Source organism: Myotis brandtii, unplaced genomic scaffold, assembly GCF_000412655.1.
Source record: "Myotis brandtii unplaced genomic scaffold, ASM41265v1 scaffold569, whole genome shotgun sequence".
NCBI lineage: Eukaryota > Metazoa > Chordata > Mammalia > Chiroptera > Vespertilionidae > Myotis > Myotis brandtii.
In genome coordinates, this window is record NW_005370127.1 from 1,533,763 (window position 1) to 1,561,638 (window position 27,876).

Sequence of the window (27,876 nt, forward strand, 5' to 3'; positions counted from 1 at the left end):
GCTGCCTGGCTGCCAGCCGCCATCTTGGCTGGCAGTTAATTTGCATATCGTCCTGATTAGCCAATGGGAAGGGTAGCGGAGGTACGGCTAATTACCATGTTTCTCTTTTATTAGATAGGAGGATATATAGATTGTACCACCATAATACCCTGAACTGCCACATCAAGGATATGCGCAGTCTTAACAGCTTCCTAGGACTCTGCATCAGCCAAAACGAGCACACAATCTCCCCAGCTGCTGCTGCACAGAAGCAGTCTGAGCGAGCTCAGAAACAGCACCCGAGCAGCAGGTGGAGGAGGCGGCAGTGGTCTGCTGAGTTTTTTTAACTATCTATAGAACCGCTTTTATATGACGTAAATATAAACATGACTATCAGATTATTTCTACTTAATTTCTCATTGATTCAGCAGGCTTGACCCAAAATTTCTGCTTTTATAGACCTCCTTTTCTGTGGCTATTACTAAGTTAAGCATAGTACCCACTGCAGAGTTTGCGAGGCAGCTTAGGCTGGTAAGTTTTCTTAGGTGCATTTCCACATCCTAAAGCTGCCTCAGATCTATTTCACAATTTAAAGTTTATTTTGTTTTAACATAAAGACATCACCCTTATAAACTTATGTTGCATTTTTAACCAAGAAGACTCCTAAAATCTCCTACCCCTTCTCATTCCACATTCCTTCCAAACAAGCTTCCAAGTCTTGCCAGAATCAAAACAAAGTGAGATATTGTAGTCTTTGAAATTAGCCAGGTGGAAAGTGCACATCTTAAAATGAAAGAGGTTCTAGAATTTGAATTCTCGGTAGCTGGCTCTGCATTCTTAATTAAGACAGATTTGCCTTGTATATTAATAAAGTGAGGATAGGGATACAATGCATACAATGGCACATTATACCTCACAAACTGGTTCTAGGAACAAAAGATATGAGATGTATGGGCTAGAGGTACTTAGGTTCTGAATTGCTCATTGTATTATCATTCCTGTCCTACATGATTTTGTGAGCAACAAAATAATTTCACCAGTGACATAAAAGAGTACACAAAGTATATTTCAACAGCATATTAATGAATTAATATCAAGAACACAAGGAAAATTTAAGAAAGATTTTTCTCTTATCCTAAAAAGTATATTCAGAGCAAAGCAACTTCATTTGATAACATTCTTCCTCAAATCACTAGAACAATACCTATTAATGGAGACAAAATAGAAAGAAGTCTTGTAATATTTTTTATTTTGGGTTGAAAATTGAGTACTTCAACTCACTTCACAATGTGCTTATAGAACTGCAAACATTTAAAAGGATAACGTGTCAGAAAGGGGAAATAATATGAGATTTGAAGTCGAGCTCCATCATTTCCTAGCTGAAGAGAGCTTGAGCGAGTAATTTAATGAACTTGTTTTCTCATCTACTTAAAGAAAAAAAGAGAGCATATAACACATGAGATAGTCTACAAACCCTAGGCTTTATATGGTCTTTCTAAAGACCATATAATATCAAAAAGTCAAGAGAATTATTTGGCCTTTTAAAATGTGGATCTGAGATAAGAGAATGTTCTCTAAGTATTATAAAACTAAGTTTTGTTTCGTAATCTCAGAGTTGCTGATTCTATCTGCTATTCATTGACTGAATTTGTATTTCCTTTCCACTGGAAGTGGAGAACTTTCTAGTTACAACAAAAATTTGCTAAAGCTATGAAAAGTAATACACTTGCTTTGCAAATAACTTATTCCAAACTATTTATAAACAAATCAGCCTCCAACATTAACAATTTTTTTCAGTAATGACTAATCCTCATATTTTTATAAATTCTTAATCTTAATTAATTTTTCAACATAACTTATCAATGTTAAGACCCTTAGGAATGCACAAGAATTGACTGCTCACCAGGTACTGCATAGCAACAGAGCGTCGAAGAGGCCCAGGAGGTCCTATTAGAAAGACATCCTGCCCCAGGAGATCCTTCTGCATTATCCATCTTAGATGCTGAATTACAGATTGAGCCAGAGAGTCTGAAACTTTAAAGGGAGGGGAGAGGGAATATAAAGTGAAATGCAGATCAAACTACTACATATAATATAAACCTCCAAGCAATCAATGAAAATTGTATATTATATTAAAATACATACACACATGCATAAACACATCCATTGATACAGACACCTGGTGAATTTTCACACTGTTTTACAATAAAAACATCATTATCAATATTAAAACAGGACAGTTTATGATATCACAAAGAGGTACATAACACTTAAAAGCTTATAAGAACATTTGAACACTCATCTGTGTCACTAAAGGAATGAAAGTGATTTTCAAGTATGATATAAAGAATAGTATCTTATTTATCTCAGTTTTATCGTCCACCCCTTTTGTTCTAAAAGGGGATATGATAAAATCATCCCAGACAATTAATGATTATTGTAGTCTTTTAAAATTTAAGAAAACTATATTATAACTTAGTTGGCAATGAGATGTGAGATCTCAAACTTCACAGTTAAAAAGTTTTATGAAGACTTAATGCCTTCTTTAGAAATTGTCTATTCTTCTATACCAACTCTTTTGGGAATAGAAGATTACTCCATTCAATGCCCTTCTAAGTCTACTACTAAATCACCCATCAATCTGCTCATCTTCTGCCTAAGCATTTTCTGAAATATTTGAGTTAATACAATTAATTTGTGTTTGCTCATTTGTAAATCACCCAGTGAACCAGTAGGTGCATTCCTAGGTATATAAGAAAAACTCTCACTCCTGTACATTAGGGGACACATAAAATACTCATAGCAATGTTATTCAAAATAAAATTGGAGGCAGGAGATGGAAAAAACACACACAATGGAATGTTATATAATGACAAAAACAGAATAAACTACCACTACTTCGAACAATATGTTTAACTCTTAAAAGGTATAATATTGAGTGAAGAAATTAATTCTCAGAATAAATCACATTTGGTACTATTTTGATAAAACTCAATAAACTAGCAAATTGAATTCATTATAAATATACACATATACAATAACACAGTACTTGAAAAATCAAAAATATAATAAATGATAAATTCAGGAAAATGGTTATCTGGGCATGGAATCAGATTCTCATAGTTTCAATGGTATTGGTAATATTTTTCCTTCTTTTACTGCCCCTCAATAATAATGATAATAGTTATAATTTATTTCATTCTTGTCAAGTGCCAGATAAAAATACAAATGATTTTTTGTATAGTGTCGCATCTGGATCTCACAACATATAATATGTAAGGATACAGACCTGAACTGAACTGCTCAAATCCCAATTCTGTTTACTAGCTATGTAACCTTACTCAGCTATTTAAACCCTCTGTGCTCAGTTTCTCCAACTGTATAATGGAGATGATAAATGTACTGAGTTATAAAGTTGTTATGAAGATTAAATCAGCATTTAGAAATGTCTGGTAATATAGTAACTACCATATAAGCATTTGTTAAATGCTCATTACCCTTTGTCCACAGGTGATAAGTGCATAAACCAGGAGTTAGACCTAAACTGTTTTAGTCCAAAGCTTGTATTCCAGCCATATGTCTAATTGCCCTTCCAAAATCTTTTTAACAGGCTCTCCCTTCAGGTCCAATATTTTCCCTATAAGTGTGGACCTCACCTGGCTCCATTAAATTTAGTAGACTTGCTTTTCTGGACATTAATACTATTTCTTGGATTTTGGTGATACCAATAGCATATTTAACTCCTTTTATTAAAATTTTAAATTTATTCTGTTGTTTACATTATGTTATCAAAGAACCCACTTCTCCAAAAAAAAACTTAAAAATCCCATTTCCACTTATATTTTAGTATAGTGTATTTTGTCAAAGAAAATATTTGTCAGGAAATTACATTAAACCACTGAGAGAAAGCATTACGTACTGCTGTGTGGTGTCTGTGGTATATTTTACATTAATGCTTGAAACTAGCTGTATTTTTAGTATAGCCTCAAGAAGGCATGAGTCATACTTAAAAGCATTCCAGAAATAGAAACAAGATGTAAGACTGTACATTAGGAACATCTGCAAAACAAACTGCCAAACTGCCATGCATAACCTAATAGAAACACAGCCCAGTGCATGAGAGAAATCCCCAACCTCAATGTTTTCAGGCACAAGAAGCTACCTTCTAGGAGTCCACATAGTAATAAAATTATGTCATAATAATACCAGAGAGCTTGATCCTGTATTCTATAATTTCCTTCTCTATGTAAGAATAAAACATCTGGTTCATGTTGAGGTAAATGCCTTATTCAATTCCTAGCCAATACTTATTTCAAAAAAAAAAAAATGTACTATTTTTGCCCAGGCATATTCAAGGACTTTAAAATAATTCTACAAAAGGTACATAAATTATAATTTTCTCCCTCCACAGACTCAAATTTGTGAGATATATACATAAATTAAAATTTCAGAAAATTATGCATATTTCAAATTCTGTTATGACAAATCCTTCAAAACTAGTGAGGTTTTCTTACTGTCCCAAGAGACAACATAATATACCATAATGGAAAGAAAAAGTCTTTGAAGCCAAACAGACCAAGTTGTGATTTCTCATTCTGTCCTTTACCAATATTCTTGGACAAATATTCTGAATCTTCTGGGTCTAAGGTTCCTAATTTTCAAAAGACAGGGAATAATACTTACTGAGCATGGTTATTGTGAGGATCAGTAAAGCCCCTCATCCAGCCCTTCAGTCAGTAAGAACCAAGTATGGAAGGGGATTAAAGAGACTGATCATACCAAGAGATAACAAGAATATGGAAGAACTATAACTCTTTCTCATTACTGGTAGAAATATAGAATAATACAACCACTTTGGAAAACAGAATGACAGTTCCTTAAAGTTTAATACTTACCACGAGATATAGCCATTCACTACTAGCTATTTACACACACAAAGAGAAAGCATATGTGCATACAAAGAATTGTACATGAAGATTCAGATCAGCTTTATTTCAAGATCCTCAAAATGGTAACTTCATGTTGAGGTAAATGCCTTATTCAATTCCTAGCCAATACTTATTTCAAAAAAAAAAAAAATGTACTATTTTTGCCCAGGCATATTCAAGGACTTTAAAATAATTCTACAAAAGGTACATAAATTATAATTTTCTCCCTCCACAGACTCAAATTTGTGAGATATATACATAAATTAAAATTTCAGAAAATTATGCATATTTCAAATTCTGTTATGACAAATCCTTCAAAACTAGTGAGGTTTTCTTACTGTCCCAAGAGACAACATAATATACCATAATGGAAAGAAAAAGTCTTTGAAGCCAAACAGACCAAGTTGTGATTTCTCATTCTGTCCTTTACCAATATTCTTGGACAAATATTCTGAATCTTCTGGGTCTAAGGTTCCTAATTTTCAAAAGACAGGGAATAATACTTACTGAGCATGGTTATTGTGAGGATCAGTAAAGCCCCTCATCCAGCCCTTCAGTCAGTAAGAACCAAGTATGGAAGGGGATTAAAGAGACTGATCATACCAAGAGATAACAAGAATATGGAAGAACTATAACTCTTTCTCATTACTGGTAGAAATATAGAATAATACAACCACTTTGGAAAACAGAATGACAGTTCCTTAAAGTTTAATACTTACCACGAGATATAGCCATTCACTACTAGCTATTTACACACACAAAGAGAAAGCATATGTGCATACAAAGAATTGTACATGAAGATTCAGATCAGCTTTATTTCAAGATCCTCAAAATGGTAACAATAAACTCTATCAACAGGTGAATTAATAAACAAATTTCAATATTTCCATACCATGGAATACTACTCAGCAAAAATGGAATGAACTATTAAGACATATAACATGGAAGACTCTCAAAAAAAGTATGCTGAGTGATAGGAACGAGGAAAAAAAGGGAATGTATTGTATGATTCCACTTATATAAAATTTTTAAAAATCCAAATAAATCTATAAGCAGATAAATGATTCCCAGAGAATATAGGAACTAGGTATATTATAAGGGGTACAAGTAAACTTTGGGGGAGTAATGAATTTATGTAATCAGTATTTTTATTATAGTAATGTTTCATGATTATATACATACTAGAGGCCCAGTGCACAAAATTTGTGCACTGGGGGATGAGGGGATTGTCCCTCAACTCAGCCTGCACCCTCTCCAATCTGGGACCCCTCGAGGGGATCGGGCCTGTGGGATCGGGCCTAAACTGGCAGTCGGACATCCCTCTCACAATCCAAGACTGCTGGCTCCCAATCGCTTGCCTGCCTGCATGATTGCCCCCTAACCACACCCCTGCCAGCCTGATCGACGCCTAACTGCTCCCCTGCCGGCCCGATTGCCCCCAACTGCCCTCCCCTGCCAGCCCAGTTGGCCCTAACTGCCCTCCCCTGCAGGCTTGGTCACCCCCAACTGCCCTCCCCTGCCGGCCATCTTGTGTGAGAGTGTGACAGTCAATTTGCATATTACCTCTTTATGATATAGGATGCCAAAATTTGGGAAATTTTACACTTTAAAGATATGAAATTTATTATATGTAATTTATATTTAGTCACACTGTTAAAAATATTATAATAGTGAATTAAAATTTAACAATGTTTATTATTTGGCTTATGAATGATTGTGTTTTATCCTTTGTGATTTTTAGTGTTTTACAAGTTTTCTATATTGACTGTTTTAGTCTTGTAATAGGAACAAAGGTTTTTTTAAAAAACTGTATTGCAAAATAATAATAGCCATACTGGAAGTAGGGGAGAACTGTGATAGAGAAAGTAGCAATATAATAGGTGACATATATTAGAATATTTTGACTGAAAATTAGATCACAAAATACCCAAAGTTCAACTCAGCCTCCCAAAGGGTGTTGCTAAATTAAGATAATTTACTAAAGATATATTTGTTGGTCTTAGTACTCGTGACAAGACATTGACAACCAAAACTGTAAAATGAAACCAAGGAATGACCTTTGGTTATGAACATTATCTCAGAAGAACCAGGAATTTTCAGGTCTTGTCAAATGAGTCCAAATTCTTTAAACATAAAGTATGAACTTTCTATTTTTATAAGTCAGATTAGAGAAAAAGCAATTAAAACATAATGAATGTATTCTTTACTTTGAAAAAAGTTTCATTTTAAACATGGGTTTTTTATTAGATTTGGCTAATACTAACTTATCATAAGAAAAATCCAAAATGTAAAAAAAAATTTATTTTATTTATTTATTTTTATATATTTTTATTGACTTCAGAGAGGAAGGGAGAGAGAGATAGAAATATCAATGATGAGATAGAATCAGCCCTTGACCAGAATCGAACCCGGGACCCTTCAGTCTGCAGGCCGACACTCTATCCACAGAGCCAAACCAGCTAGGGCGATGTAAAAAAATTTTTAAATGATCTATCTTTAACCCCTCCTATTCTTAATCCCACTCCTAAGGCAATACCCCAGAAGGAAATAAAAGTTTAAGAGCGTGAAGTATATCCTTCAACACTTCTCTCTGAATATAGAATACCTGTAAAAGGTGTTTAAAAAATTTTTTTAAACAAAAATGGTATCAGACTTTATATACTACTCTACAGTCTGCAATTTTTTTTTAACAATATCACATGGACAGCCTCTTGGTTGTCTAATCTTTTTAAACAGCTGCAGAAGATAAGATGACATGGGTATATAATAATTTATTCAATCATTCCTCTTGATTCACTACGATAGCTTCTAGTTTTTGTCACTACCAAAAACACCAAAAATGCTGCAATATATGTTGTGTACAAATATCCTCTTTTATGTGCTGGTTTTTTCCTTAATGGATAAAACCTAAAAAGAGACTTCTACATCAAAAGTAGGTATATTTTTTATTTTAATAGTTACTACTATATTATTTTCCAAAGAGGTCATATGCACTCATGCTTATACCAGCAATGTATGAAAATGACATTTCTCTGCAACCTAGTAGGTACTAAACATTACAATACTTTTAAATTTTGACCCACGTTATGCATGAAAAGTTCTATTTTATTGTATAATTTGTATCTAACTATTAACCATTGTTAGAACATATGTACATACACTTATTGTCCATTTGGACTTCATTTCCTGTGGCATGCCTACTTAAATCCTTTGCCCGTCTTCTACTGGATCACATGATGTTTCTCAACAACTTGTAAGGTATAGTTGTATATTATGGGTATTAATCCTCTGTCTATTGTATATGTTATATATACATTAACAATGTGATTTTTGAGTTACAGGGTTTACTGCTTGAAGTCATTTTCTCTTTAAACAATGTCATAAATGGTGACTGAATTACCAGGTAGATCCAAAGAAGCCTATATAACATATTATAGAGCTAAAAAATTGTATGTCTGCAATGAAAGTTGCAGAAAACAACAACAGTCATTCAACAGAAAAGAAAATGCATCAAAAATGTTGAGCTATCTTGAATATGGTGCCTGGGAAAAAGAAGACTGAAGAAAAATTAGGCACTGAATAAAGATTGCTGTAGAGACTCTAGAGGAAACCTCAGGCCACCTTAAAGGGTTTTAAAGTGATGGGACTCTTCTGATGGAACTCTTCCTTTTGAGGGCTCTATTTTTAAAAATACATCTAAAGAAATCTCAAAGGAAATCCTTTCCTCAAATTCTAGTGTAATGAGAGGCAATTAGTGCAACCATTAAAAATAAGGTAAAGGCCGAAACCGGTTTGGCTCAGTGGATAGAGCGTCGGCCTGCAGACTGAAAGGTCCCAGGTTCGATTCCAGTCAAGGGCATGTACCTGGGTTGCGGGCACATCCCCAGTAGGAGATGTGCAGGAGGCAGCTGATGGATGTTTCTCTCTCATCGATGTTTCTAACTCTCTATCTCTCTCCCTTCCTCTCTGTAAAAAAAAAAATCAATAAAATATATTTAAAAAAATAAATAAATAAGGTAAAGCTTAAGGATTGGAGGCCTTGTTTCTCAGATTGTTTTTCAAGCTCTGACTCTATTAAGTAAGAGAATCTTAGTCACACCTTCCTGGAGGCCAAATGTGTAACCTTGTCACTAATTCATTACAGCTGACAAGTGCTGCAATGGCTGTTCCACATTTACACAAAAATGACAGTTTTTTCCACAGTGTTCTGTCATTTATGATGCTGATAAGTTTCTCAAACCTCTTAAAATTATTTATATACTAAAGACAAAGGATACCACCACCACCACCCCGCCCAAAAAACAAAAAAACAAAAAAAAAAACCTCTCATCCTGCTGACTTTATGCCAAAACATTTTAAAAGCAGTTTTGTAATTCTTGCAAAATATCTTTGTGGGCCCTAATTGCCTGGATAAGAGGTCAGTGTGTCCAGTAAAACTTAAATGACCTCACATATAATTAATCCACAGACTGCAACAAGAAAGTTATACAAGGAAGTTGAAATATCTCTAAGGTCAGGTTTAAAGTCATCTATTGAACACTGCTACCCAGGAGCACAACCTCATAAGGCAAACCTGGAAAAAATACCAACTTTGATACTATATAGTTTAACTTCAAGCACAAAAACATGAAGGAAATCTCTTATCAAAAGCTGTCAATTTCATCTAAGCGATAAGATTCAGCTTTCATACAAAAAGGGAAGAAAAGCTTTAATTATCCACTTCAATACTTGCAAGTGAGAGACCAGGGGCTAAGATGATAAGGGGAAGTTATAATAGTCAAGGCAGGAGGTGGAAAAACCTAGATAATTAAAAACTGAAGAGCAATCCAACTCCTTGTGTCCACTACGTGACAGGCACTGGGCTATATAGATGCTGGAGACAGAAAAGATGGCCTACTGTGCCCAACACTGAGACAACTGACTGTAAAATATAAGCATTCATTACCTCAATCAGACAGTCACCAATTGAAGAAATTTTACTTTGATGAGGTAACAGCTTTCCTGGGGTTTTTAATAGAATTTCAGAGTTCCACTTACGAATATTTCCAGTCTACAGTATCGGCCAGGCCAGTTAGAAGGATTTCTACCCTTCTATTAGATATATGTTAAATATGAATATCAAAGTTCATATTTCAACATTGTGATTTTCATTTCTTCATTACTAAAAGACAACAGTGAGTTTCAGTGCTCTGAATACTAACTTTGATAAAGACAGAAATAAATAGCACTGCCATGCCTCAGCTATTCCAATATTTTTTAATAACTTTTCACACTTAGTTCTAGAAGAGTTTCTTTCATACTCCAGGAGTTATTTTATTTTGTTTTTTGTTTGTTTGTTTGTTTTTGGTTTTTTTTCCCCCAAGAGTTATTTTAAAGAACAGTAGCCAGAGACACTGAGACAGACCATGAAAGAAAAATCAAACTGAAGTCAGGAAGTTTAGGTTTTGCTACTAATTAATGAGTCTTCGCACCTCTTTCTCATGGTCCTACCTTCCTAGCTATAAAAGGAGTTTCAGAGAGAATAATAATTGCTAAAGTTCCTTTCCTTAACAAAAGTCTATCATTTTATGTTTCATTTGAAAATATTAAATATTCAAAAGGCAAGAAGCTAAACTGAAGCATAAATACAGGAAGGAAAGCAATTATTATCAAAGTTCAACAGAATACCATTTCCAAAATATTTTTTAAATAGCTCCAAGAGAGGAAAAAAAATCCATCAAAGTTTTCTAATAACCAAAACCCATAATTTCTAATCAATCATGTAATAGCAAACAAAAGAACTATAATTTTCCCATTGGGAAATTGTCCCCAAGAGAAGGCAGAAATAGTTCAAAGAATACAATGTTTTAACTTAATACAGTAAACAGATGTAAAAAATATGTTATAGTATGCAATACAATATAAATGTCCAACCAATATGTAGCAACCACATAATACTTATGTGGATGCATAAGATTTAGTGGATTTAGCTCAGCCACTATTTCAAGTTAAACAAACTCCCAAACAGTCTTTTTCTAACAACTGGGCACAGTTGTTCATAAGAAAAACTATGTAACAACCTACTACTGGGTAAAACATAAGACATGCACCAACATCTTTTTGCTATTGTTGTTGTTAATCCTCACCCAAGGATATTTTTCCAGTTGATTTTTTTTTTTAGAGAGAGAGTGAAAGGGAGGGAGGGGGAGTGAGAGAGAGAAAGAGAAACATCAATGTGAAATAGAAACATCAATTGGTTGTCTACCACACCCACTTCCAGGGCCAGGGATGGAATCTGCAACCCAGGTACATGCCCTTGACCAAGAATCGAACCTGCGACACTTCGGTGTGATGGCTGACGCTCTCACTAGAGCCACACCAGCCATGGCTGCATCATCATCTTGATATACAAAAAATAATAGATAAGGATACTTATCTTGTGAATATGGTAGGAATAATAATGAATGAATAGCAAGCACAGAAAATGCAAATTGGTGCTTATGGACCATCCAACTGCTTTAAATATAAACTCTCTTCAGATAAATTTCAAAAGGCAACACAAAAAAAGTGAAACTTTCTGATTATATAAGAGATGCATGAAAACGGTAATAAAAACAGAAAATAACCAAAATGGGGTTTTGGTGACAATTTATGGGAGTTTTCCTATATTTAAAAATAGATACCTTTTACACTTGCAAAATATAAAAATACATTCATTCAAAGCCTATGTTTATAAGTTTAAAAATTTATATTATTGCTAAGATCCACTGAATCCTTAAAGCTAATATAGCCTTATTAATTTTCTCACTTAATAAGATTCCCCAAGTGATTAAACATTTGTGACTATGACAAAATATTTCAACAGACCCCAGATAGTAGACTACAGCATCTTAGTTGTTAAAAGATGGGATAACCTTGCCTTAACCAGTTTGGCTCAGTGGCTAGAGCATCGTCCTGTGGACTGAAGGGTCCCAGGTTCGATTCCACTCAAGGGCACATGCCCAGGTTGCGGGCTCGATCCCCAGTAGGGGGCATGCAGAAGGCAGCTGATCAATGATTCTCTGTCATCACTGACATTTCTATCTCTCTCTCCCTTCCTCTCTGAAATCAATAAAAATATGTATTTTTAAAAATAATAAAATAAAATAAAAGAAGGGATACCCTGTAATGTCTGATCACTGGGGGTGTACACCTGAAACTAATACAACAATGTATGTCAACTGTAATTAAAAATAAGAAATGATTTTTAAAAAGAAAAGATAAATAAGTAAAAGAAAAGAAGGAATGCCCTGGCTGGGTGGCTTGGTTGGTTACAGGGTCATCCCGTGCACCAAAAAGGTTGCAGGTTGGATTCCCAGTCAGGGCACATACCTAGGTTGTGAGTTTGATCCCTGATTGTGGCTGGTACGGAAAACAACCGATCAATGTTTCTTTTTCACATTGATGTTTCTCTCTCTCTCTCTCTCTCTTCCTTCCTCTTTCTCTAAAACCCAATAAAAACATACCCTTGGGTAAAGATTGAAAAAAAAGAAGGGATAGATAGCTATCCTCTATTGAAAGCTATCAGACAATGACTAAGCTTCATGTTTAGGTGAGACTGAAAAGGCCAACATTCTTTCCACACTATAAATACATTAAGTTTGATCTTTGAAATGAAATTAAAGCTTATTTGAAGGGTCTATGCTATTTGTGATCCTGCAAACAACCTGAGGGCAAATTCAAAATCAAATCTAGATAAACTGTATTCTAGATTAATCTTTTAAGAGTAAGACTGATAAAGAAGAAATATTTTTAGCACATGGCTTAAGCAAAATCAGAGCAACCCTTAGTAATCCCATACTCAACAGAGTCATAAGCATGGAATGATGGAAAATGAAAAGGAACAAGAATCAGGAGACTGGGAAAATGGTTGTGTCAGGAATTCATATTTATTTGAGTCCTATGTGCCAGGCACTATTCTACACACTTCACATATGCTATTTGATTTAATCCTTATGATATATCCATAAGGTTGAAGTGATCATCCCCATATACGCAAGGAGACTGAGAGCAGTTAAATGACTATAGAAATTAACATATCTAAAAATTAAAAGAAAAATGAAATTCACACATCTAAAAAGTAGTACTGACAAAATTTTAAATATAATTTCCCTCTAAGTAAGTTGTTACCCTATAGAACTCATACTACATAAAAGTCTTCCTATTGTCTATTAACAGTGGATATTATTCCTCATTTCTGACGTTTATTTAAAAAGTTAGCCACATTCGTAATAAAAAAGCCAGAAATCAGAAAAATGAGTGATTTTTTTCAATTATTATGTACCTATGGCACGTAAGGTGTTAGAGATATATTTTGTTAATTTTTCTCTAGGTAAGTATAATAACTTAAGAATCATGTCACTAGTCTCACCCCTGAAAAGAAAGCCTATCTATTACAATAATATAATTAAGCATAACTAATAAACAATGAACATTAAAAATAACTATCACTTCTAGTTAGCTTAAAGAGAATTACAAGATCATTTCATTTCCAATCTAACAACCAGAACAAGTCAGTTAATCAATCAAAAACAAGTTTCTTAAAAACCCATCATACAAGTAAGGATACAAAGAAACCTTAATAAACTAAATTCTAAAAAGTAATGAGCCCTCTCAAGGAGAGAAAAGACACAGAGCTGGTTTTCATCCCTGGTAGAATGGCAGGAGGAGGAAGAATCTGCCATAGATGTGTCATGATAAACAAGGTAAACTTTATTAAAAAATTTTTTAAAACAACAAACAAGGTAAACTTTTAACAAACTTACAATGGACACACATGGCCTGGCAGATAAATTAACCTACTGAGAAGTCCCAGTTACAGAGAAAATCTCCACCTACCCACCAACTCTTTTCCATTGGCCTTCACTAAGTATACAGGGGTATACAGTAAAAACCAGATGAAGGACAGAAGCTGAGAAACATCCTTCCTGAAGAATGCTGGGCCTTTCTCCTTAAAGCAAGTCAACAACACACAAAAGGCTGAAGGCAGGGACAGAAAAAGCAGCAGAAATCCCTCCAAGGCACTTCAGGTCTTCACCCAATGCAAGGTAGCAGTTCTCAAGGATGGAGCTGAGATAAAAGAGCTGAGATCAATCCTTCTGAGGCACTCTTGATCTTTACTGACATGGCCTCTGAAGAATAGAGGCAGGGCAATAGGACAAGAGAGATCTGATTGCAAACACAGAATATAGGACTGAATAGCAAAGAGAACTCACCAGTAATCCAAAGATCTGGCAGCTATAAAGCAAAGAGATTGGCTATGGTTTGTAGAGCTTGAGATTGAGATATAAAACATTAAAAAACTCTGGAATCTCACCAGAATTCAGATCCCAAACCTGCTGAAGGGAAAATCTTGATCCTTTCCTCAAAATATGTAAAGAAAGCTCTTTAGCTTTAAATGGAATGTAATGAAAGTATCAACAAAGCTCAGGACCTCTGAAACCCACTCTTCCATAAAAATAATAACACTGGCAAAATTTGTCAAAAATCAACTTTTTCAGAACTCTAGTAATTAACAAAAGACTTTCAACAATCTGACATTTATCCAAGAAAAAATGGGTGAACCTCCCTAAGAACAATGAGCTTTGTGGTGTTTTAACTTGCTTTGTTCCATCTCTCTCCCCATCTCTGTAATAGTCTTGAACACCAACTGCTCACAACAATGGTGAAAACCAGCAGTCTGGCAACCACTGAGGGGGCCAGAACAGGGTCAGAGCTCCTCAAAGCCCCACCTCCAAGGAACTATCTATATTGACCTGTGTAGTAGCTCCCTGAAAAGCTCCATTCTTAGAATTTGTCTTTATTTGACCCACTCAGAACCCCCTGTGTGCAAACAGCACTACCCTAAGGTCTTTGTCAAAGAAAAATCAGCAACACTTGCTTAACAACACAGCTGCCTGAGGGAGCAAAACCTATTGGAGCTAAGGTAAGGATGACAAAAAGGCCTAACAAAAAACAACAACAAAACAAAACAAAAAAAACCTTAAAAAGAAAACCTGGGAATGAGATGTCCAAAGGAAGCTTTGAAAAGCTCCAGTGTATGCTTAGCTGTCTAGAAGGCCATGCACACGTCAGGAAAATCCTGAGAAGGGCCTAATCTAACACAGCTGGCTGATTCTAAAGCTTTACACAAGCAGGAAATAAAGGCTAAGACACACTTGTAAGCCATCTGTGGGACACTCAAATCATGCCCAACATGCACACAGAGATCCTAGGCAAAGCTGAGAGAACTTATTTGTTCAAAGCATTTAAGAAATTTCTATCCAATCAGACACTTCAGTGGCTGCACATGACAAAGAATACAGACTTTAAAAAAATAATCTATGGAAGTCGGTGAACAAACAAACAGCAACAACAACAAGCAAAAACAAACCTTGGGGAAGGGAGGAATCTGATTTCCAGAGTTGCCACATTATATTATTCAATATGTCTGCCTTCCAACAAAAAATTTATAAGAAACACATAGAAATAGGAAATTATAGCCCCTACATAGAGGAAAAAAGGCAGTGAATAAAAACTATCTTTGAGGAAGCCAGACATTGGACTTAGTAGACAACATTTTAAATCAGCTATTACAAATATGTTCAAAGAACTAAAAATAAGCATGTCTAAAAATTAAAGGAAAGCCTGTCAATAATATCTCACCAGAAAATATCAAAAAGAAACAAATTATTTTAAAAATTCAAATAGAAATTCTGAAGTTGAAAAGTACAATAAGTAAAATTTAAAAATTCACTAGAGGAGCTCAACAACAGATGTGGGCAAGCAAACTTGAATATAGGTCAACTAAGATTATCCAGTCTAAGAAACAGAAAAGAAAAAAATTAAAAAGGGCCTCAGAAATCCATGGGACACCATCTAATATACTAACATACACAGACTGAGAGTCCCAGAAAGAGAGAAAAAGAAAGAAATAACAATAAAGTAATAACAAGGAAAAAAATTTTCTACCAACAATGATGGTCATTTTAAAAATTGCTCTCTAATGCATGGTAACTTAAGTACCATTACCTTTTTAGGATTACCTTGGTAATAAATCAAATATACTAGTCTTGTTTTAAATTTAAATTTTTTAAAATTATATAAAACAATAAAGAATAATTATTTAAACGACTCCCCCAAAATGATGGGAAAAATTAATCTGCACATGCAAAAAGCTCAACAACCTCCAAAAAGGTAAAACCCAAAGAGATTTGTTATCACACATACCATAGCCAAACTATCAAAAGCCAAAGCCAAACAGAGGATCTTGATAGCACAAAGTAAAGTGATGCATCACATAGAGGAGGATCCTTAATAAAATTAATAATGACTCATCAGAAGCTATGGAGGCCATAGGCAGTAATATGGCATATTCAAAGTGCTAAAAGAAAAAAAAACTGTCAAACAAAAATTCCATATCCAGTAAAATTATCTTTTAAACAATAAAGACAAAATCAAGAAATTTCCAGATAAACAAATACTAGGAGAACTCATCCACAGCAGATCTCCCCTACACGAAATACTAAAGGAAGTCCTTCCCTCATGCTGAAATTAAAGCATACAAGATATAACTCAAATCCACACAAAGAAAGAATACCAGTCACAGTAACTACATCAAATCCTCAATTTTGTGGACCTCAATTTAATGGACCTCATATTAAATGGACAAAATTTCCGGTCCATATGTCTTATGTGAAAATTAATACCCTATTAATTTAAATGCTTTTAACCAAGATTTGCTTATAATTAAATTAACAGGTTATTTTTTTTGTTATTAATTCACTGTTATTTTCAACAAATTTTAGCAAATAGGTCATATGTTGGAAAAAACAATATAGTAATTCGCTGACATCAGTAAATATTACATACCTACAACTATAGTCTACATATTTAAATCCAAGAGTCACCACTCATAAATTATGTTCAGGGAATGAGTAGCACGTGATCACATCGCATCAAGCCTTAACTGGTCCTGCTGTTGCTTGGCGAGACTTTCTGCAGCAGTTTTAACTAGTGCTGGTGAGCCACGCCCTGGCCATGTGCATTTGTTTACTAGAGGTGACTGGTGAGTGCACACATTTACTAGGCCTATTCAGTATAAATTTAAAATTATAGTAATACATATAAAAAACTTTTCTGTGAAATTAAATTTTTCATACGTACTTAATTGTAATTACACAAACGTGTCTACATAAAACAGTAAACTAACTTGTCAATTTTTTAACATACATGTTTGGAAAACCTACTTTATTATATAATGAACTTTTGGCTTTAACGAACACCCCCTTGTCCAAATTAGTCCATTATATCGAGGTTTTACTGCACATATGCAAATAGAAAGAGAGCATAAACATATTTTTGTTTGTAACTCTTCTTACTGTGCTAGTAAACTCTTAATGAATAAAGCTATAATTAGTATAGCAATGACAGCACAAAAGAAGTGGAAAGGGAACAGAGCGAAGTTTTTGTATACTATTGAATGGATTTAAGTTAGTATTAATCTGAACAAGTTTGTTTTAAGTTACATGGTTAATTGTAATCCTTGAGTGGACCACTAAGAAAATATCTCAAAAAACAGAGTAAAACAACAAGAGAGCCCACTGCATGAGAGAACGTATTTGCCAATGTTACATCTGATAAGAGTTTAATCTCCAAAATTTATAGGGAACTCATACAACTTAACAAAAGGAAGATGAACAATTCAATCAAAAAATGGGCAAATGACCTAAATAGAAACTTTTCGAAAGTGGACATACAGAAGGCAAAGAGAGATATGAAAACATGCTCATGTTCACTAATTATCCAAGAGATACAAATCAAAATGACAATAAGATATCATCTCACACTTGTCAGAATGGCTATCATCAACAAATTACAAGTGCTAGTGAGGATGTGGAGAAAAGGGAACCTTCGTACACTGCTGGTGGGAATGCAGACTGGTGCAGCCACTATGGAAAACAGTATGGCGTTTCCTCAAAAAATTAAAAATGGAACTCCCATTTGACCCAGTGATCCCACTTCTAAGAATATATCCCAAGAAATCAGAAGCACCAATCAGAAAGGATATATACACCCCTATGTTCATAGCAGAACAATTACAATAGCTAAGATTTGGAAACAGCCTAAGTGCCCATCAGCAGATGAGTGGATTAAGAAACTGTGGTACAGCTACACAATGGAATACTATGCTGCTGTAAAAAAGAAGGAACTCTTACCATAATGTTTCACTGAGCATTATGCTAAGCGAAATAAGCCAGTTGGAGAAAGATTAATATCACATGATCTCACTCCTTTGTGGAATATAATGAACAACATAAACTGATGAACAAAAATAGATCCAGACACAGAAGCATCCAACAGACTGTCAAACTTCAGAGGGAAGGCAGAGGAGAGGAGGGGGGTAAGAGATCAACCAAAAGACTTGTATGCATGCATATAAACATAACCAATGGACATAGACAATAAGGGGGAGAGGGCCTGTGCTGGGAGTGGGAGTAGGCTGGGAGAGGTCAATGGGGGGTGTGGGGGAAGGAGACATATGTAATACTTTCAAAAATAAAGATTTTTTTTTTAAAGTAGAGTAAAAGAGCCCAACTGTATGGCTCAGTGGTTGAGTGTCAACCTATGAACCAGCAGGCCACTGTTTGATTCCCAGTCAAGGCACATGCCCAGGTGGCGGGCTCAATCCTCAGTTCAAGAGGCAGCCAATCAATGATTCTCTCTCATCACTGATGTTTATATCTCTCTTTCTCCCTCTCTCTCTCTCTCTGAAATCAATAAAAAAATATATTTTAAACAAAATACAGTAAAAGAAAAATGGAACAGAGTAGGGAAGACTGATTACAGAGCCATTTGAGAGGTAAAGTAAATGAGAATTTATGTTAGATGAAAGTGAGATATTCTCCCTCAAGGAGTACGTAGTCTAGAGGAAGAATATGAAGAATGAACAAAAAGGAATTCTGTATTGTGCCCAATGACCGAAACATAGAATAGGTGAAGGAAAGTGGCAAAAGATGAGGCTAAGACTAGATCATGAAAGGTAAGGATTGACCTTTGTTTCTAAGATATTAGTCATGTACGGAATTTTGAGAAAAGAAATGGCATGATTTAGAGCAAAGAAGTGACTGTGAGTCATTAGTGGACTGCAAATCAAAACAACAATACCACTTCACACCCACAAAGATAGATGGCTATCATAAAACAAATGTTGTGAAGATGGGGAGAAACTGGAACCCTCACACACTGTTGGTGGGAATGTAATATGTGCACCTTGCTTGGAAAACAGTGTGGTAATTCCTCAAAACATTAAACATGGAGTTAGCAATTCCACTCCTAGTTACATAATCAAAGGGTAAAATGGCACAACTACTTTGTAGAACTGTTTGGCAGTATCTTATAAAGTTAAACAGGCATCTATCCCATGACATCTCAACTCAACTCCTATTTACTCAAGAGAAGTGAAAACTTATGACCACATAATTGTACAGGAATGCTCATAGCACCTTATTCATAACAGTCCAAAAATGGAAACTATTTAAATGTCCAGCAACTGGAGAACAGATAAACAAAATGTGGTATATTTAAAAAAATAGAATAATACTCAGCAATAAAAACAAACTGATAGGTACAGCAACATGGATGAACCTAAAAATCATTACCTTGATGGAAAGAAGACAGTTACATACACACACACACACACACACACACACACACACACATAAATACCATGCTATAGGATTCTATTTATATACAGCTGAAAAACAGGCAAAACTAATCTGTCATAGTAGAAAACAGAACAGTGGTTTTCAAGGCAGAGTAACTGGAAAGGGGCACAAAAGAACACTCAGTGATGAACATAATCTTGGTGGTTATACAGGTTTATAACATTATCAAAACTAAACAAAATGAATACTATGCATTTTATTGTATGTAAATCTATCCTAATTAAAAAAGAAATGATCTATAATAATAAAAGCATAATATGCTAATCAGATGTCCTTCTGGACAAAGCTGCCGCGGCGGGGGCTGAGGCAGAGGCAGTTAGGGGTGATCAGGCAGGCAGGCAAACAGTTAGGGACAATCAGGCAGGTAGGCAGAGTGGTTAGGGGCGATCAGGCAGGCAGGTGAGTGTTTAGGGACGATCAGGCCAGCAGAGTGGTTAGGGGTGATCAGGCAGGCAGGCGAGTGGTTAGGAGCCAGCAGTCCCGGATTGTGAGAGGGATGTCCGACTGCCGGTTTAAGCCCGATTCCACTGCGGATTCAGGCCTAAACCAGCAGTCGGACATCCACATCCCCCAAGGGGTTCTGGATTGCGAGAGGGTGCAGGCTGAGCTTAGGAAACCCCCTCCCTGTGCATGAATTTCATGCACCGGGGCTCTAGTAGTATATAAAAAAATAAAAGTTTTACTAATATATTCATGGATGAAGTGGTACAATGTCTGGGGCAGGTTTTAAATATTCCAGAACAAAAAACTGAGAGTCAGGTAAAAGAAAACTGGCATATGCTCATAAATGCTGAACCTAAATGATATGTACACCAGGTTTATATTATTCTCTTTAGTTTGTATATGTTTAAAAATTCACATAATGAAAAGTTAAAAATTATTAATTCATAAATAAATAACTATTTCTTACTGTAGTTCTGTGGCACAAGTTCCGGGCTCTTAGGAGTTTTCAACTTGTAGGATACATTTCCAATACTAACTGTGTCACCTAAAGAGAATAAAGAAACACAAGCATTACAAGAGACAAATGAGAAAAACATACCCTATGCCTTCCCCAACAATGATTCTCCTGACCTACAGAGAGGGATATTACAAAATGTACCACACATCAGTCTCTGTCAAGCACATAAACGCTATACTCTAAACCAGCGGTCGCCAACGGTGGTCCGCAGACCACTGGTGGTCCATGAGGTCCGAAAGATTGGCGACTGCTGCTCTAAACTTCTATCCAAAGTACAAGTTCTGGAAAGAAGTGAAGCATCAGTGAAATTCACATTTTAAATGCTATATTAGCAAAAAAGGTGAAATACAATAAAATATGCATATTAACCAGCTTTATTTTCTCATTAGTAGCAATACTAATAGAGTCAATAACAATACAGAAGGAAGTATTTTGTTTAGGATCATCCAAAGCATCCACAGGGGTTAAGGTATATCTGCAACCTTTTTAGGTTCTTTTTTTTTTTAATATATATTTTTATTGATGTCAGAGAGGAAGGGAGAGGGAAAGAGAGATAGAAACATCAATGATGAGAGAGAATCATTGATTGGCTGCCTCCTGCATGCCCCCTACTAGGGATCAAGCCTGCAACCTGGGCATATGCCCTGACCAGGAATCGAACCGGCAACCTCTTGGTTCCTGGGTCAACGCTCAACCGCTGAGCTACACCCGGCTGGGCAACCTTTTTAGGTTCTTATTTTCACTACATACAACTTCAAGTTCGCTAGCAACATAACCCCAAAATTCAATATTTCTAGGTACATAAAATGAACAAAAGCCCAGTGGCATGTATGCTAAGAATTCTACATGAAACAAAACAGAGCAAAAGTTCTCAATAACTTCTACATGGTTCTAGTTTTTTTTAAGTAACATTAATTTCTGGCTGATCTTCTAAATGCCAGACTAAACTGAAGAATCTCTGCTTTGCTCTCTCCAACAGCAAAATAGGCATATTGATACCATCTGCACCTGGAACTTCATTTGGAAAGGGCTCAAAGACTCAGTAAAAGAAGCTGTGACACATCTTTTCACACTGCTGGGTTTCGAGCCAGTAAGATACCTGGAGACTAAGGCCTTAAATCATGGTCATAATAACAACAGTCAACACTTGTTAAATGATTACTATCTTCTAAGTACTTCACACATTCCCAAAATAATCCCATGAGACAGATTTTACAAATAAAGATTTTGTAAATCTGTGGGGAAAACAGTTTTAGTAGATGAATAAATGTATTACAGGTATGTGTTAAATTGACAGAAATATAGAAACACTGTGCAGAACGAAAGTATACTTTCTGATACAGAAGATATATATTTAGAGTTCACTTGTACAAATCAAAAGAATTTTCCTCTGAACTAGTCTACTCAGGACTTATTGAGTACTGGCTATTTGGCAAATATTGTTATAGATACATTATTTATTTATTTAAGATAGAGAGTGGAAGGGAGGGGGAGAGAGAGAGAAACGATGTGAGAGAGACACATCAATTGGCTGCCTCCTACACATGCCCCAACCAGGGTTGAGCCTGAAACCAAGGTACATGCACTTGACCAGAATCGAACCCAGGACCCTTCAGCCTGTGGGAGGACGCTCTATCCACTGCGCCAAACTGGCTAGGGCTATACATACATTATTTATGTTATTTCATTTAATCTTGACTCTAAGTAACCATGGTTTCTGTGTGATCTCCTTCATATAACTACTGTAACAGAAATGCCATCTCAAAGTAGCTTAGTAAAAGGTTCTGTTGCAGCAATTATATGAAACTAGAGGCCCAGTGAACAAAATTCATGCACGGGGAAGGGGGAGTGTCCTTCAGCCCAGCCTGCACCCTCTCCAATCCGGGACCCCTCGGGGGATGTCCGACTGCCCTCTCACAATCCTGGACCACTGGCTCCTAATCGCTCCCCTGCCTACCTACCTGGGCACCCCTAACTGACCCTCCTGCCGGCCTGGTCGCCCCTAACTGCCCCCCCCCCGCCGGCCTGGTTGCCCCACACAACCTGCTGTTCAGTTGTTTGGTCATCCCTCACTAACCCCCCTGCTGGCCTGGTTGTAGGCAGCCATCTTGTGAGGGTGTGATAGTCAATTTGCATATTACCTCTTTATTATATAGGATAACTCACAGAACCATACATCACTGAAGAGACCTAGGCTCAGAATCTAGTCCAAAGCACAGCAGGAAGGCAAGAGGAAACACAATCAAAGTCACTCCCCAGGAGAAACACACTGAGATACTGCCCCTGGCAACACTAAATCCACCGTGGGACACCAGGAGCAGAGGACAACTTTTTCCAATTTTAGTTTGATATTTTTCAAACCTGTAAAAAGTTGTAAAAACACTATCTTAAGCTGCAGAAATCATGATTCTTCATCTTTAGTCTAAAATCTTCAGAAGCATCTTATAATAAGAACATTGCCATAAGCGACTGCTCCTGCAGCCTCTGTGTAACTCCCTCATGATTCATTTGGGTAGGGGCATTTAATTAGCCAAACCTAAGTTACTGTCCACAGCCTTGCTGCCATGAGGCAGGTCCCTGTGATTTCTAGAGTGGACTCAAGACCCTGTTTCCTGTCAAGACTCACAATAGGAGATTCCACCTCACTCCCATCCCCTTTCCCTCTCCTCCTTGCTCCCTTGTCTCCTCTATTTTCCTCCTACCTCACTCTAACTTCTCAAGTCATCTTTGCTTTCTCTTCCTCTTAATTTCTTAACATTAGGTGCAGAGTTCCAGTTCTAGCCTCTTTTCTATTTTATCTATAACCTCTCCTCGATGTGTTCACCCAGTCTTATGCTTTTAAGTGCAACTAATATATATTGCTGATTCCAAGTTTATATCTCTAACCCAGACCACAGAACTCCAAACATCCATACCAACAGACAATGAGATGCCTAATAGTCAACTTAAACTTAACATTCAAAACTGAACTTCTGCCTAGCCGGCCGTCGTGGCCCAATGGCTGAGCATCGACCTATGAACCAGGAGCTCCTGGTTTGATTCCAGTTGGGGCACATACCCAAGTTGTGGGCTCAATCCCCAATAGCGGGTGTGCAGGAGGCAACCAATCGATGATTCTCTTTCATCACTGATGTTTCTATCTCTCCCTCTCTCTTCCTCTCTGAAAATAAAACAAAAAACTGAACTTCTGATCTTCCCACAAAATGTGCTCCATCACACAGTATTCCACAGTTCTGCTGATGGCAATGTAATCCTTCCAGTTACTCAAACCAGAAATCTTGAAGCCATTCTTTTTGGTTTTGTTTATTTGTTAATCCTCACGGAGAGGCGGGGAGGGGAACATCAATGTTAGAGACACATCGAATGGTTGCCTTCATGAGAGGATGGAATCTGCAACCTAGGTATGAGCCCTGACCTGGAATTGAACCTGCAACCCTTCAGTGGCCTGGCCAATGCTCTAACAACTGAACCACACTGGCCAGGGCTCTTACAGCCATTCTTAGCTCTTCTCTCTCATACTCCATCAGAAAATCCCATTGAATTGGTCTTTAAGATATATCCAGTATCATCCACTTTTTATCACATCCTCTACCATCACAATGCTGACCCAAGTTAGAGGTTTACTAGTTAAATCATTTTTCTCATTTAAACAGCATTCTCTCTCACCTCCTCACAGATCGCCTGTTTCAAACCTTGCACCCTACAGTTTATTCTCAACAGAGTAGCCACAGTGATCATAATAAAATAGGAATCAAATAACATCAGTCCTCTGGTCAACCCTCCAGTCTTTGCAATGGCCTAAAAGGCTATTCTGATGAGGCTCCCCCATTTCCTCTCAAACCTCATTTCCTCCTAGTGTCCTCCTCACTTAGTCTACTCCAGCCTCACTATTCCTTAAACATGTTAGACACATACTCATTTCAGCCTTTTGAACTGGATTTTCCCACTGACTGAAATGCTTATCCTAAACATATCCATTTATCAATCAGGGTCCCAGCAAGAAACAGATGGTACATTCAAACTGAGAAACTGAGGACAGTATAATAAAGAAACCATGTATGCAGGTCTGGGCAGAGCTTAGGAAAACCAACAAGAATGGGACTAGCAGTAACAGAAAGCCACTACCACCCCTAAGCCTGGAGGCACAAGAGAAAGAGCAAGCAGAGGACGTATATTTAGAAAGTTTCCTAAAAAGAGCTGTGACTCTTTGTGAAGGAACAAGCAAACCTATGGTGGTGACCTGGCCAAGAGGGTGCTGAGGAATAAGCATGAACCAGAAACTGGCAGAAGTAAAAGTAGAAATTGACAAATCCAAAATCATTTGGATTAATATATTAATACTAGAGGCCTGGTGCACAAATTCATGCACCAGCGGGGTCCCTCGGCCTGGCCTGCAGGACAGGGCCAAAACCGGCTCTCCAACATCCCCCGAGGAGTCCCGGATTGCAAGAGGGCGCAGGCCAGACCAAGGGACCCCACCCAGGCCCGATCAGGGCCAGGGAGGGACACAGGAGGTTGGCCAGCCGGGGAGGGCCCACGGGAGGGCTCTAGGGCGTGTCCAGCTGGTCTCGCTCAGTCCCAATCGGCTGGACCCCAGCAGCAAGCTAACCTACCAGTTGGAGCATCTGCCCCCTCGTGGTCAGTGCACGTCATAGCAACTGGTCGACCAGTCGACTGTCTGCCGCCTGGTGGTCAGTGCATGTCATAGCGAGCGGTTGAGCAGCCTTAGCATATCATTAGCATATTACACTTTGATTGATTGAATGGATGACCGGACACTTAGCATATTAGGCTTTTATTAGACAGGATATTTCTCTTAGTGCTGGCAGAAGAGTGCGGCGTGGGGAAAACAGAAGGTAGGGAAGTAAAGACAATCACTTCTTAACCTTTTGGCTAAGATTAAGAATAGAAGTAAGGATAAAGAGGATATGAAAACACTATTAGCCACTCAACCTAATTCTACTCAACAAGAGCAGAATACATATTCTCTTTAACTGTTCATGGAACAGTCACCAAAATAGATCACAGGCTGGACCATAAAGCAAGAATTATTAAATTTCAAAGGACTAAAATCATACAAAGTATGTTCTCTGATCAAAATGGAATCAGTAACAGAAAGATCTGGAAACAACTAGAAAGTCTCTAAACATTCAGATATCAAGCAACAGGCTTCTTTGAAAATCCAAAAAAAGAGCCCTGGCTGGTGTTGCTCAGTAGTTAGAACATCAACCCAGGCTCCAAAGGGTCTAGATTCAATTCCCAGTAAAAGGCATGTACCATTGCAGGTTCGATCCCTGGTCCAGGTCATGGTGTGTGCAAGAGGCAACTAATGGATGTGTGTCTCTCTTATCGATGTTTCTTTCTTTCTCTCTCCTCCTCCTCCTCCTCCTCCTCCTCTTCCTCCTCCTCCTCGGTCCCTCCCTTCCACTCTCTAAAAATCAATGGAAAAATATCCTCAGGTGAGGATTAACCAAAAAAAAAAAAAAATCCAAGAAGAAATCAGAATAGAAATTGGACTCATTGAGAAGTAGGGCAGCCCAGTTGGTGTGACTCAGTGGTTGAGCATTGACCCATGAATTATGAGGTTACAGTTTGAATCCCAGTCAGGCACATGCCCCGGTTGCAGATCAATCTCCAGCAGGGGATGTGCAGGAGGCAGCCGAACGATGATTCTCATCATTGATGTTTCTATTCCTCTCTCCCTTTCCCTTCCTCCTTTGAAATCAATAAATACATATTTTAAAAAAGAAAGAAAGAAATAGGGCAGTGATCAATTAGCCATGCCTGGTACTGTAGGCAAAGAGGAAAATGACATTCATATGGGTGAGGCATTTGCCCTCCCTGCCTCAGACCTTGCTGTTCTTGGCCATCTTCTGTTACCATGCTACACTTTCCTGAGTCATCTAATCCATGCCAATGGCCCAACTCTGACGCTATGATTAAAGTGTTAAATGTCTACCTGTGCTCAGATCTCTCTCCTGAATTCCATATCTGTCAATAACCTACTGGACATTTTACTTAGATATTAGAGACACCTCAACTTTAACATGAGAAAAACCAAACACTATATTCTCTGTTGTGTACTGTCCAGCCATCTCTAACCAGCTCTACCTCTTGTATTCCTTTCTCAGTGACTGATTATTTATTTCCTCAGCCTAGAAGGCTCTTCAAATCTCTCACACCACTTTCCCTTCACACAACTACCCTTCAAATATCTTCACCTCCCCACTGAACCTTCCCTAATTTTTCCTTTTGCACAATTTCCACCTCCCACAAGAATTGATCACTCCATTCCCGTCTTTCTGCTAGTAAAATATCTGGTTCATTTTCTATAATAACATTTCTCATACTATATTACAATTATTGATTATGTCTCCTCTACAGTAATGGTTTTATTTTATCAGCATTTGCTATGGACATTAGATTAAACAGCAGTCTCTAGGTGAGAAATTAACCATAGCCATTTGGTACATTTTGCTAAAGTCTTTTTAGTGAATCTCCCTAATGTAGTGATTCAATAAGTGATGCAAGTCAAGTGGTTTCTGATTCTTTGTTACCTACAAATTTGAAAAAGACTGAAATAAAGTTGTCAGTTGATAGACCATTAAAAGTAACATTTTTATAATAAATCAACATACTATTATAACAGAAAGTATGCAAAGAATTGAGTGTTATTACTATATCAAAATTTTTCACAATAATTAATATTCAACACTCATGTCATCAACAGGTATGTTTCTACAAAATTTTAGTTTTTATGAAAATTTGAAACCTTTTGATGTTCTTGTGAACAATGTGCTCTAATAACTGTAATGATAGAAACATTTTAACATTTAAACATTTTTTTGTTGCAGAAATGTATGATAAAACTTTCAAGAATAAAAATATATTAAGTTAAAATTATGAGAAGCATAGTTAAATACGAATTCATAGAGATAAAAATAATGTATATTTTCTGGCAGTTAAAGAAGAGCTTTTCATCTATTTTCAAAATAGAGATCCTAGCTAATAAATTACTAGCATATTCTGATTCCATTTAAAAGACATATTTTAAAAAGGTATGTAACAGTTCTTTTAAATGTCAATATTTATAACACACTGGAAACATTATCCTCTGCAAGTATTTATTCTTATCAGGAACATTTTTAGACATCAACCTAAAAATGTTCAAAGGGATACATATTTGCAAAATCCTTTTAGGAGGTAAGTGAAAAAAAAAGTTTGTTTTTTTGTGGGTTTTTTCTTGACTTTGAAGTTTTAAGGAAACACTCATGAGGAACTTAGC

The 27,876-nt window shown here is 36.6% G+C and overlaps 1 protein-coding gene across 2 annotated transcripts in view; it reads right to left on the reverse strand.

The window, feature by feature from the left end:
* Positions 1-27,876, reverse strand: part of VWA8 (von Willebrand factor A domain containing 8) — a 389,233-nt gene that overhangs the window by 349,336 nt on the left and 12,021 nt on the right. The window contains exons 1-3 of one of the 2 annotated variants that reach the window (XM_005878642.2): positions 20,733-20,754; positions 20,541-20,618; positions 1,883-2,013 (exon numbers count right to left, since the gene is read on the reverse strand). In XM_005878642.2, coding sequence (XP_005878704.1) covers positions 1,883-2,013; positions 20,541-20,618; positions 20,733-20,739 — 216 coding nt within the window. In that variant the 5' untranslated portion in view covers positions 20,740-20,754. Of the gene's footprint in view, positions 1-1,882; positions 2,014-20,540; positions 20,619-20,732; positions 20,755-27,876 lie in introns of those variants that run through there. The other variant, XM_014549735.1, reaches the window with a different exon arrangement.